The sequence below is a fragment of the Octopus bimaculoides genome, chromosome 8, assembly GCF_001194135.2.
Source record: "Octopus bimaculoides isolate UCB-OBI-ISO-001 chromosome 8, ASM119413v2, whole genome shotgun sequence".
NCBI classification, from domain to species: Eukaryota; Metazoa; Mollusca; class Cephalopoda; order Octopoda; family Octopodidae; genus Octopus; species Octopus bimaculoides.
The window spans coordinates 14,511,675-14,524,484 of NC_068988.1; the positions used below are offsets into that span (position 1 = coordinate 14,511,675).

The 12,810-nt window shown below is 36.3% G+C and overlaps 1 protein-coding gene across 1 annotated transcript in view; it reads left to right on the plus strand.

The window, feature by feature from the left end:
* The window catches only part of LOC106874982 (gamma-aminobutyric acid receptor subunit alpha-5-like), a 169,958-nt gene that overhangs the window by 123,826 nt on the left and 33,322 nt on the right, over positions 1-12,810 (plus strand). Inside the window, exon 4 of the mRNA XM_052969899.1 lies at positions 6,527-6,609. Within this exon, the coding sequence (XP_052825859.1) occupies positions 6,527-6,609 (83 nt within the window). The remainder of the gene's footprint in view (positions 1-6,526; positions 6,610-12,810) is intronic.

The window sequence follows — 12,810 nt, forward strand, 5'->3', positions numbered from 1 at the left end:
GTGTGTGTGTGTGTGTGTGTGTGTGTGTGTGTGTGTGTGTGTGTGTGTGTGTGTGTGTGTGTGTGAAAGCAGTCGAAAGTTATTCCATTCCCGCTTTTCATCGTGGAGTCATTCTCGTTTGTCCATTTTATTCGGCTAATTGCGCATGCGAAACTTCCTCCCTAGTTTAAACATAATCCTCTCGTTTTATCCTCCACTCCATCCACACACGATTTTATATTTTCGACATCACCAGGGATTGAACTGCTCAAAGCCAATCTCACTTTTCTTTGTTTCTTCATTTTCTCGTAGTTGTTGTTGTCGTTGTTGTTCTTAGATTTTCCTTCTCATTTAGCAGCGTTCGTTTATTCTTTTTTTTATATATATATTTCTTTATGCTTTTATTCATCTTATTTACCTTTTCTTTTCGTATTTGCTCCGTTTGCACTTTGTAGCCGAGCGTTAATTTGCTTAATTTACAAAACTGCAGGTGACAGCATTACGAATTGACGCCGAGGATTCTTCCGTCGGTTTCGACGATGATTACGAAATCGTTTGATTCAACAGAATTCTTTTACTCGTGAGATCATACATGTAAGCTGCTGAATATTCCACAGTATTCCATGTATACACAGGCGTATGTATGTCTATGTGTGTGCATATGCATGAGTGCATGCGTATATGCGTGTGTATGTGTGCCCCAATTTTATTGTTTCCCGCAAGCAGGAAGAGCATTTTTTTTTTATATTTTGGGATTTCAACTGAGAACATATGAAGGTGTCTATCGTATATTGTCGATCATTTTAGCCATCGATCTATGGATTCTGTCATCTCACCAATATGACAATGTCAATTTCATGGCTGTGTGTTAAGAAGCTTGCTTCCTAACCACACAGCTCCTTTCTGTGATAGGTACAAGGCTGGGAATTTGGGGGGAGGGGGCTAGTCGATTACATCGACCCCAGTGCATAACTGTTACTTATTGCATTGACCCCGAAAGGACAAAAGGCAAAGTCGGCAGAACGTAAAGCCGGAAAAAAATCTTGAAAAAATGGCTTGATACATCGTGTTAGTTGTAAATGAGTGTCATTGCCATACAAGCGTTTCCGACCTTCTGCAAAAACATGCCTGATCGTGGTGAAATATTATTTACTTCGAAACGGGTGACGGAGGGTGCCAGAAATGAGATTGGGCTGTAGGAAAATCTGCCTGGAGGAATCCTTTCTAACCCATGCAAACATTGAAAAGTGTACGTTAAAAATGAAAACCATGACAACGACGACGACGGCAGCGGCTGCGGCGACGACTACCAACACTACCACCACGAATGCGACGGTGATGATGATGATGATGATGATGATGATGATGATGATGATGATGATGATGATGATGATGATGATGATGACGATGATTCCGGTCCGTAATCCTGGATATAGTATATTACATGCAGTGTTTTAAAGATCAGAATTAAATCTTTACTGCATTACCATAAATTTATTTTTGTGTTCTTCACTGCATCGTAATTCAATTATTTCTTCTCGTTGATCCAACATCACAATTTAAAATGGATTTTACTTCATCCCTGGTTTTACTTGAAAGGAATAAAAAGCAAAGAATCTTCTGTCAGTTTTTAGCTATGATAAGCGTCCAGAATTTTTTTCTTCAAATCCATTTTATTAAAAGTAAAAATTAAAACAACACACACAAATTTCTGCCAACTCAGACAAGCCGTTAAATATGGTTGTTGTCTTTTTCTGCTTTCTTTTTTAAAATGTTCTAAAATTTTCCAATTTTTCAGTAAATGTTTTCAATACAGTTTTACAATCAATCAATCAATATAATGAATTTCTCTTGATGTAAAAAGAGATCTCATATTAAGCTTTTGAAATATCCGAGCTAGATAATAAATGTTATTTTCGTTTCCTTACTTCTTAGCAATATTTTTGTCCTCTTCCCTCTCTAACCATGGTATCAAAAGGGCTTATACATCTTGCGAAGCAATTTCCTTTGAAGAGCGAACTATTTGACTTCCGTGTGTAAAACAAGAAGCTCAACATACTGTTCATTATCATCAGAACAAAACTTCATGAATAAGCAATCGTATGTGATATTTTATTGATAGTTTTAATAACTATACAAAGCGAATAATGTAGAACTCAACTCATTTGTTTTGTTACAAGTTTGCGTCCGTGAACAATACCATGTATTTTCTCAGTGACACCAGGATATATGCTTTTTAAAACCTTCTATGAGGCTTTTATGCCTTCTAAACATTCAAACAACACCATCCGCTGCAATCGATATCAAATTTTGTAACAGAACTTTATATTCGTCGATTCAAAATTTTAAAACAACCACAGGTAACCTGCGGCCCGCGGGAATTTATGATAAGCCTGCCTAACGAAAAAATACTTTCACAACTTTGAGTAGTGTGGCCCGCCTGATGATGAGTCATGTCTCAAGCAGCCTGCTTCCCGATAAAGGGCTGCCCCTGTCTCAAAGCAATATAGTTTGTCTAGTAGTGTAAGGTGCTGAGCATTTTACAAATAATATACCTTCTTTCGATTTACAGCCATCATTAAAATAACGTTCATACGCCATGACAAGGGCCTTGTTATCAACAATGGCGGGCTCATCAAGCTGAACTGGGAAATATCTTATTTTTTTGCAAACTGTCAACTCGTTGCTCTTCAATATTTCCAGGTATTTCAAAAATTTCTCTCCAATTTGAATCGATGCTTAATAGCAAGCATTTAAAAAAAGATCTGAAGGATCTCCATGCATGACATTTCAAATAAGTTTTTTTCATACAGGTTTTATGACTTTTACAATCATTGTATGACAACAGCCATTTTGGGTTGTTGTTTTTTTTTTTTTGCAACGATTTTTGCAATCTCACAGGAAGGAAAACTATAAGGGTTTCATCAATTTATTTTTCTTCTTTCATGCATAAGCCTATGAGTTACGATGCTGCTTAAAAATGGTTTTCATTTTCTTTGTCAGTCTTAGTTTTATTTGTGTTATTCTTTTTCAAATTATCTGAAGACTTGATATTTTAAAACCTCATTTTGGAAAAACAGTTTTGATGTGGAGGTTATGGGGTATTACTGAGAAGTCTTTTAGTAAAACTATAAAACAGTTTTCACCTGGTATTGACAGAATGTTTTTCTTAAAAAGTCTCGTATATTATCATTATGCAATTACGATGTAAATGTGACGGTGATAAGGTATTTAAAAATGCACGAAATCTGAAATAAAGATTGGATATTTCATTAAATAAGCTGTGGAATCGGTACATGGGTCTTCTTACACTAAATACACAATTCTTGTCTTTCTGACACACTCTTTAACAAGAACTATCAAAGTAACAGATAGACTTAACAAGTGTGATCTCTATTTTGTTACGGTGTTAGTTATACAAGTTGCCATTTTTTCACAATCGTGTTGAACTCCAAACTACATTTTAATCAAAACAAATTTAAGCCGATATTTTCGTATCTAAAACCTCTAAAACTACACCAAAAAAAAAAAAATAAGGATGTCTAATATAATCATCAGACCACACATTCGAGGCGAGGACGTACATGATTAAATCAGCCCCAGTATTATACTGGAACTTATTTTTTATCGAATTTGTGAAGATGAAATCCAAAGCTAAGACCAGCAGCATTTGAACTCAGAATGTAAAAGGAGTTCATTTTATCGTTTAGAAGTAAAGCGCAGATTTATGATAAAGTTGTCTCACTCTAGAGAACTAGGTCAATGATGCGTCTTTAGCCAGAAATCATGCTGTATTTTCAAGGAAAATTACATTTATAGATCTGTTTGTATTCAATTTTTTTATTTTTTTAAAATCATATACAGGAGCAAACATTCAAAACTCAATTTTATTGTTAAGATGCACGATTACGAACTGAGGGGGTTAATTAAGTAATTAAAAAGAGACAAAGAGGTCATTACACATAAAATAAGGGACAAACGCTAAAATCAAGAAGCAGCAGAACATTAAAAGAAATGGTTGATAATAAATGATGACATGAAAATTAACATCCACAACTGTGTTTAATTACGTAAGAGTTGATTATTGTCTACTTAACAATGTTTAGAAAGGCAGCGTGATAGCAGAACCTTTAGCACAGAGCACAAAATGTTGAGCGACATTTCGTCTGGCTTTTTACATTCTGGGTTCAACTCCCGCTGAGATCAATTTGCTTTTCATTCTTTTGGGGTCGACAAAATAAGTACCAGTTGAGCACTGGGGTCGATATAATCGACTCAGCTTGTCATCATTTCCAGTTCGGTAAAATACTAGTCAAGGAATCCTTCTCAAAATTGCTGGCCTTGTGCTCTGCAACAGACCGGCGTCCCATTAGGGGGCAGTAGTGTCATTTCAATCGTTTACATTCCATGGAAACCGGGTAACCAGCCTTATGAGTTTTAGAGGTCAAGGAAAAAGTGAAACAGTCTTTAGAATGAACAACAGCCCCCTCCCACTTCTTTTCATACGGTTCAGCTCCCTTTAACGTTATCGTCAGCATAATACACACCCCGAAAAGTGTTTGAAAAGATTGATAACCTATGTTTTACTTCAGTAAAATATTCTTCCCTTTTCGCCCCTAAAAATCCCATTTCCACTTGGGTGAGGTGCCAAATCGCATTCATTGAGAAACCTGGTTCTAAACAATGCATGTAGTACCATACGACCCATTATCGATTTCGTTTTTATGACGGTATCATTTAATTTAAGGGAGATGTAACTGCTACCCCTTGGAGTGCGATCGATCATACGGAGGCTCAAATTCTCATTGGCTCGTAATAACTTGCAACGTTTTTGTGGAGGGGTGTAAAATCTATAGATAGACAAAGTAACAGCAGATTTGAGAGAAATTATAGATATGTTTAATTAGATTGATAAAATAAATAATGGATTAATATATTACATGAGACAAGGGATGAGGATTAACTGAAACTGTAGAGCATCTAATAGTTACGACTATTTACATAAGATTCTATTCCTGCCAGGCTTGAATTTCTCCTTCATCAGCAATGAAATAAAGTACTGAGGGGGATATAAACGCTATATCAATTCACCAAACTTCAGAGCTTATACCTACGTTAGAAATCATTTCGTCAGATCCAAGGATTAGCTCTAGAATAGATAGTAATGTGATTAATCAACCCTTAAACGGTCAGCATCAATTGATGTTTCATTTGAGAACAGCGAACGTCATCAATCGATGTACATTTGTACAATGCGGATATCTCAAATGAATTTATGCTCACACCGGATACAAAAAAAGTTTTAGGAACTTTCCGATAATGAAAATATAATTTCATTGTGCGAGAGACTAACAATTATAGTTTTTGTACTTATATAAAGTGAAAATAAGTATAAAAATAAAAGGGTTTTGGGGGTTTTTTTCTCATTTGTCACGCACACGCATGCAACCTTTTCCCTCTGCTTAAGGGTTAAATAATGATATATTAAGATCAATCTGCACATCCAACTTAACATGGACGAACTGTGAAAACGCCATAAACTGCAGTATTCGCCTTGAGAAAGTACCTCCTTTAGACGTTTGGCGTTTTCACAATACGATTCTTACAGACTGGTATTCGTTACAAATACCGCTTCCGTTGCTAAATTATACAGTAATGTGACTGATTAAAAAGAAAATTAAATGCCTTGTCCGAAGAAACAATCTACCGCCCTCTCCAGGAATTGAACCAACGCTCACACGACGCTCAGTCTAAGACCTCAACAACTAGGCCACGTATTATTAGGCAATGTGTGGGACTGAGCAGCATACAGTATCTAGTACATTACAGTCGTTGTATGTTTTTCGATATACATGGATAAGTACATAAATGGTACCAATAATATGCAGAGGTTAAATTAAGACGTGACTCGAACATCCCATGTTTTTATTTATATATCCGAGAAAACATCGTATCGTCTAAGATATCATTTCTTACACGTTATTTTTATAGTTCTTCCAGTTTTACTTCGAAACTGTCTAGGGTGAAGGACCCTGACGAAAATCCACTGACCATGATACTAGGTTGTATATCCAACAGTGTGTGCAGTCGCTGCATTTGAAATACGTGTAGTTCTGGAAAATATGCAGTAAATAACTGTTAAATAAAATTATGGATGTGAAAAATCTCCATTCTCCTTATCGTTAATAATGTTATATAAAAGGCGGCGAGCTGGCAGAAACGTTAGCACGCCGGGCGAAATGCTTTGCGGTATTTCGCCCGTCGCTTTGTTCTGAGTTCAAATTCCGCCGAGACGATTTTTGCTTTTTATCCTTTCGGGGTCGATAAAATAAGTGCCAGTGAAACTCTGTGTCAATGTAATCGACTAGTCTCCTCTCCACAAATTTCAGGCCTTGTGCTTCCAGTATAAATGATTATTAATGTTTTATATATAATATAATATAATATATATACACACACACACACTATATATATATATATTAGGAAATAGGTGTTACCTTTAGAATTACCTTCTATTCTTTCTGAAATCTCAACCTGTCTCTTTCAGATTAACTGTCCGTGCAAGCTGTAAGATGCATCTGGAAAACTTCCCAATGGATACGCAGCAATGTCCACTTGAGTTAGGCAGCTGTAAGTATGTTACCTGTCTCAACTTCCGCCAAATGTTATAAAAATGTCTACCGTTTCATATAAAACTTACCAAACTACAAGACGTACAGAAATAAAAAAATAATACAGATTTATTTATTGCACAGAATTATGATAATATTCGTGTTCACAATTTTCTATTTTATCTTCCTTACTTCTTTACTTCGGCGTCGTTTTTCGTGTCTTTTCTTTAATATATATTCTATCGTGTTCATCTCATTTCAGCTTTTTTACTTCTTTTCTCCCAGTTCTCTTTCTCTCTTATTTCCTTCTCCTCACACCCTCTCTCTCTCTCTCTCTTTCTCTCTCTCTCTCTCTTTCTTTCTCTCTCTCTCTTCTCTCTGTACATCTCGTTTTTCTCTTTCTTGTTTTTTGTCTTCAAGTAGCCGTCACCTCCCAAGAGCTAGAAGTTCTGCAAAAGTTTCAATTCCTTTATTATTATTTTTTTGGTTTTTTTTTTCCAGAAAAGCTTCATTTATTTAGTTAATACTACGAAGCTGACGTATAGGTGCCATGGCCCAGTGGTTAGGGCAGCGGACTCGCAGTCATAGAATCGCGGTTTCGATTTCCAGACCGCGCGTTGTGAGTGTTTATTGAGCGAAAACACCTAAAGCTCCACGAGGCTCCGGCAGGGGATGGTGGCGAACCCTGCTGTACTCTTCCACCACAACTTTCTCTCACTCTTACTTCCTGTTTCTGTTGTGCCTGTAATTCAAAGGGTCAGCCTTGTCACACTGCATCAAGCTGAATATTCCCGAGAACTACGTTAAGGGTATACGTGTCTGTGGAGTGCTCAGCCACGAGCAGGCTGTTCCGTTGATCGGATCAACTGGAACCCTGGCCGTGGACGTTGTAAGCGATGGAATGCTAACAACAACAAACGAAGCTGACACAACTGTGTAGTTAAAAAGTTCACTTCGCAACTACACTATTTCAGGTTCGATCCCATTGCATGGCTCATTGGACAAAAGCCTTCTAATTATGAATGAAATTTGGTAGATAAAAACTATGTGTAAGCTGGTCGGAGGGACAATTTCTATTCTCGGGTAGTAGACCTAATCCACCACCCAATTTAATACCTCCATCCGGTCTCTGAGTACCTTTAGTAGGATCTGCCTTGTTGCGAGAATTCAGGGTCGGTTTCTGGTCCATGAAAAATTTCCTCCCGCCAATCACAGAAGCCCTTTAAAAAGTGATGGGCGCCACCAATCCAAAATGGGCATATACCTTGTACTGTCATATTCTCAGTGTGTTGAAGGCAAGAAAAGTATTATAGTTCTATATTTAAGAGATGAGGAATTATGTACATTATTTACATTATTTATATTTGACGGATATTTGTCCTTATCTTGTTTGATGTTAACACAACGTTTCGGCTGATATACCCTCCAACCTAGTTGTTAGGTTCTTAGACTGAGCGTCGTATGAGCGCTGGTTCAGTTCCTGGAGAGGGCGGTACATTGTTTCTTCGGACAAAGCATTTAATTTTTCTTTTTAATCAGTCATATTACTGTATAATTTAGAAAACAGGTTCGAAATTTCCCCAAGACACCTGATGAAGGCTGGAGGGTATATCAGCCGAAATGTTGTGTTAACAACAAACAAGATGAGGACAAATATCCGTCAAATGTAAATAATGTAAATAATGTGCAAGAAAAGTATCTACGTAATCACACATGAATACAATTGGATACATATTCATTTATTTTTTACCTGCTTTAGACCATTAAACTGTGGCCATGTTGGGGTACTGCCTTGAAAGATTTTGTCGCAGAAATCGGCCCCAGTACTTAAACTTAAGTTTAAATCTAGTTCTCATTCTGTCAATATCGCTTACCGAACTTCTAAGTTATAGGGACATGATCAAACCAACACCGGTGGTCAAGCGGTGGGGTAGGTAGTTAATAATCACAGACACAAGCACACACGCATAAATTGATATAGATGTAGGACGGGCTTCCACACAGTTTCTATCTAAAAAAAAATGCACTTACAAGGCATTGACCATAGCAGGGCTACAGTATAAGATACTTGCTCAAGGCGCCGCGAGGTGGGACTGAACTCAAAACTATATGATTGCAAAGCGAGCTTCTTAACTACAGAGCCTTTATGTGTACGATACATTTTGTGCACGAATGTATGGCGGTGGATCTTCGTCGTTGTTCGACGAGGAGGATTCAGCTGTTTGCGCAACTGAATTACCTGCAATTGAATGGACGTATTGGTGGTTGAGTATTCCACAGACACGTGTTCCCTTAACATAATTCTCTGCTAAAATCAGCGTGATACAATGTAAGTCAAGGTGTTTACCATTAGAATTATACGTACAATTCACTCTGCGGGCTTCCATACAGTTTCCGCTTGCTCAGTTTAACTCACAAGGCATGGGTCGTCTCGAGGCTACCGAAAATTATAAATTCCCAAGACGGCTCACTGTTGGATTGAACCAGCGACCTAGTGGTTGCGTACCGAACTTCTGAACCATTCTGCTGTATTGTGCTTTAATACACACACACACACACACACACACACACATATACATATCCATATCTATATATATCTATCTATATATATATATATATATATATATATATGTATGCATGTGTGTGTATATATATATATATATATAGAGAGAGAGAGAGAGGGGGGAATAAGAGAGAGAGTAAGACTGAGAGAGAGAAAAAAGAGAGATGTATGTAGGTATGTAGGTATGCATGGATGGATGCATACATGTATGATGTTCGCATAAACGTACATACTTACAACATATAATACATGCATACATAATCCGATACAATTTGTAAATAGGAGACCAAAGTACCTAATAGATGTAGTAAAGTTTATTCATATATATCTCTATCTTTTATATATGTCTAAGTGGATATATGCTTGCGCTACGAATCTATGTACATGTATGTATATGTGTACGTGTGTGTGTGTGTGTGTGTGTGTGTGTGTGTGTGTGTGTGTGTGCGTGCGGACGTGCGTATGTAAAAATATATAAATACCTTTGTGAAAGTCTATACATGGGCACGTGACGTATGTATGTGTGCCAGAAGTTATTTTGTAACACTATATTTACGTATCTAATAGATTTACTCCGATATGATAATATTCATTCTAAGTACATTTAAACATCTCGAAAATAATCATTTTAAACCCTTTAGAAGTAAACAGATTTTTCATTAGCTCTCATTCAATTTTGAGATTGTATTCTAAGAAAATTGAAACTGAAGGCATCAGTAAATCTTCATATATTTCTTATATATTTCATATATTTCCTCTCTTTAATTTTTTTTTACAGTGCTCTTTATGGAAATTCTTTTATCAATAAGAAATATAGAAATATTTTTTAGATGTAGGTATAAAGAAATTTCAAAGATAGATCATACAATATTTACAACAAAATGCTGATAGAAATTTATTGAATAGCAAAGAATATTCGAGAAGAAATCGAATAAGCTTCTTAATTAGATATTGGAAATAAATTTATCAAAACAAATTAAGAAATCTTAGCTTATATGTATATAATCATTAAATGTGGCACATGAAAGTCTTTTATTGAGTTGATAAATCGATATCTTTATCGTAAGCTCTGGACAAAGTCAAAAAGAGACGCTATGGTTGAGTGAGTAAGGCGTTGACCTTTCACCACGATGGCCATCGTCAGTTTATTGGTGATGTTCGTTCTTTGGAACAAGGCATTGAACCGTTCTCGTCTCTGTCTATTTATAAGTATCTTGCGTAATATAGAAGTGACGAAACGCTAATAGAACTGGAAATTGGGAAGTTACATTCGAAATTGACAAGCTGTTAGCTAAGTTTTAAATTCTGTAAATTAAAGAATGAAAGCATGTTTCAGAAAGTTGTTTCTTTTTCATGTTAATAATATTCACTGAATTTTAATTACTTCAGAATCTCAGAGTTAATTACTCAGGATTTCTTGAATATTCACAACATGCAAAGCTACAAAGAACGCTTAATATATTTAGTTAGTGTTTAAGGCAGTGAGCTGGAAGAACGGTTAGCACGTCGGGCAAAATGCTTAGCGGTATTTCGTCCGTCTTTACGTTCTGAGTTCAAAATCTGCCGAGGTCGACTTTGCTGTTCAATAAAATACGTATCAGTTACGCACTGGGATCGATGTCATCGACAGGGCCTTCGCCCCCAAAGTTGTTGGCCGTACTAAAATTTGAAATCAATATATTTAATGTGTTCTGAGTATGATTTAAAATTGTATCCGGTAGTGAGGTCATGGTTGGAGAGTTCCAAAATTTTGAAGAGTGTGGAAATACCTCTTTGCCATTATTGTTCTCATATCTGCTCCGGCCCGGAGTATTAGCATTTTGCAGATTTGCCTCCGGAAGAAGGTGACTCAAGGCATCCCAACGAACCCAGGGTAGATGAGGCCCTTCAGTTCTTTAGTTGCTCAACTAAGAGAAGGTAACTCCATATAAATCCTGCATCCTTATAACTACTGGGCTCGTGTTACATGCGCACTGTAATAATATTCACCGTACAGCAAACCAAGATACCAGCACCATAACATTCTTTTCACAAGTCCAGTGGCGATAGGGAAAAGGCGACGAGGGCAGGTAGAGGATGCTACTGGAAGTCATTAGCTTTAACCCTGCACACAGGTGACCATAGGCAGATAGTTGTTTTCCACAAACTGCTGTGCCTTGCTGAAACCCTCATTCGACGGAGAGACGAGAAAGTCCAGTAATATATTTCATGCAGAGATTATTTAAAAGTTAACTATAAACAATTGTGATAAGAAAAACGATTGTTAGTCAATGACTAGGCAAGAGGTAAGGGAAACAAGTCCGGGCATAAATTAAATGTTCTAATTTTAATATAAAGAGGCGCTGACAGCATATTTAAATGATAAAAAAGATGTGTTTGATTATTTCCAATGTTTTTAACATCATAAATAATCCCAATAAGGTGAAATACACAGATTAGCAGAATATATTAAGCATTATCTAACATTATTCTCTTACGAATCAACCAAGAAAGATAACTTTTAACAGTTTTCACTTCTTAGCTATCGTCGAAAGAAGCATAGTTTTCAACACTGTTTGCTAACCCTTATATTAACAGGCTTATTGTAGAGAATTGTTTGTAAAAAATGCGGTGTGATGCCAAGAAATGAGATTAATTGATAGTTAAATTACAAAGAACCATTGACCTTACACATGAATCAAGGAAATAGGTGTGATTATTTCCATCGGAAATCAAAATAGCAGAATTAAATACTATTGTTTTAATTCTACTATTCTTTTTCATATTAGCCCTGGTCGAACGTTGTTATGCACTGTTTGGCTATCAACGCAAACCATCACACTAAAACATATTGCATTGTTGAATTGTCTATGCATATTCTCTAATTAATAATAAATTAGCACATTTGTCTTTTAGGCACTTTTAATTGAACTGAGTCAGTTTTGTCTATATTGAGAGAATTATTCAATTCATTTTGCTTTCCCTCGCATTTGATATCCAGTATCAATGCTGACAGCAATACGATTGATCCCAGAAAACAGCAGTGAGTTTCCTTCAGAATGCCAACAAGTAATAATGTTAACGTGTTGACAAATAGAATAACACAGGGATTATTCTGATTGGTGCTTTTGACATGATGTTATAGAACAGGCACCTCTACAATAATAAAAATTTGGTGGGAGAAGCATGTGTGCGTAGGAATATAAACATGCATGTGTGTGTGTGTGTGTGTGTGTGTGTGTGTGTGTGTGTGTGTGTCTGTGGTCTGTGTGTCTGTGCGTGTACATATATATCTATTATGAGTGTATGTGTATAGATAGATATAGATACAGAGAGAGATATGCGTATGTGTATACAAACATAAATGTATGTTATATATATATTTATATATATATACTAGCAGAAATACCCGGCGTTGCCCGGGTTAAAGAGAATAATGAAATCTAAAAACGCCGTCTAGACTACGCATCATCTTTATATATAGAGATGTATATACACACACGCACCCAAACACACGTATATATATGTATATCAATATAAATATATGAAAGTCAATGAAGTTTCGTAAAAAAGGTGATCATGTACATACTTTCTTGCTGTTGTGATTATAACACCTCATTGTAAACTATGTTCCTTGTTTTCCCTTGTGGAGCATATACAAATAGGTTTTTTGTTGCT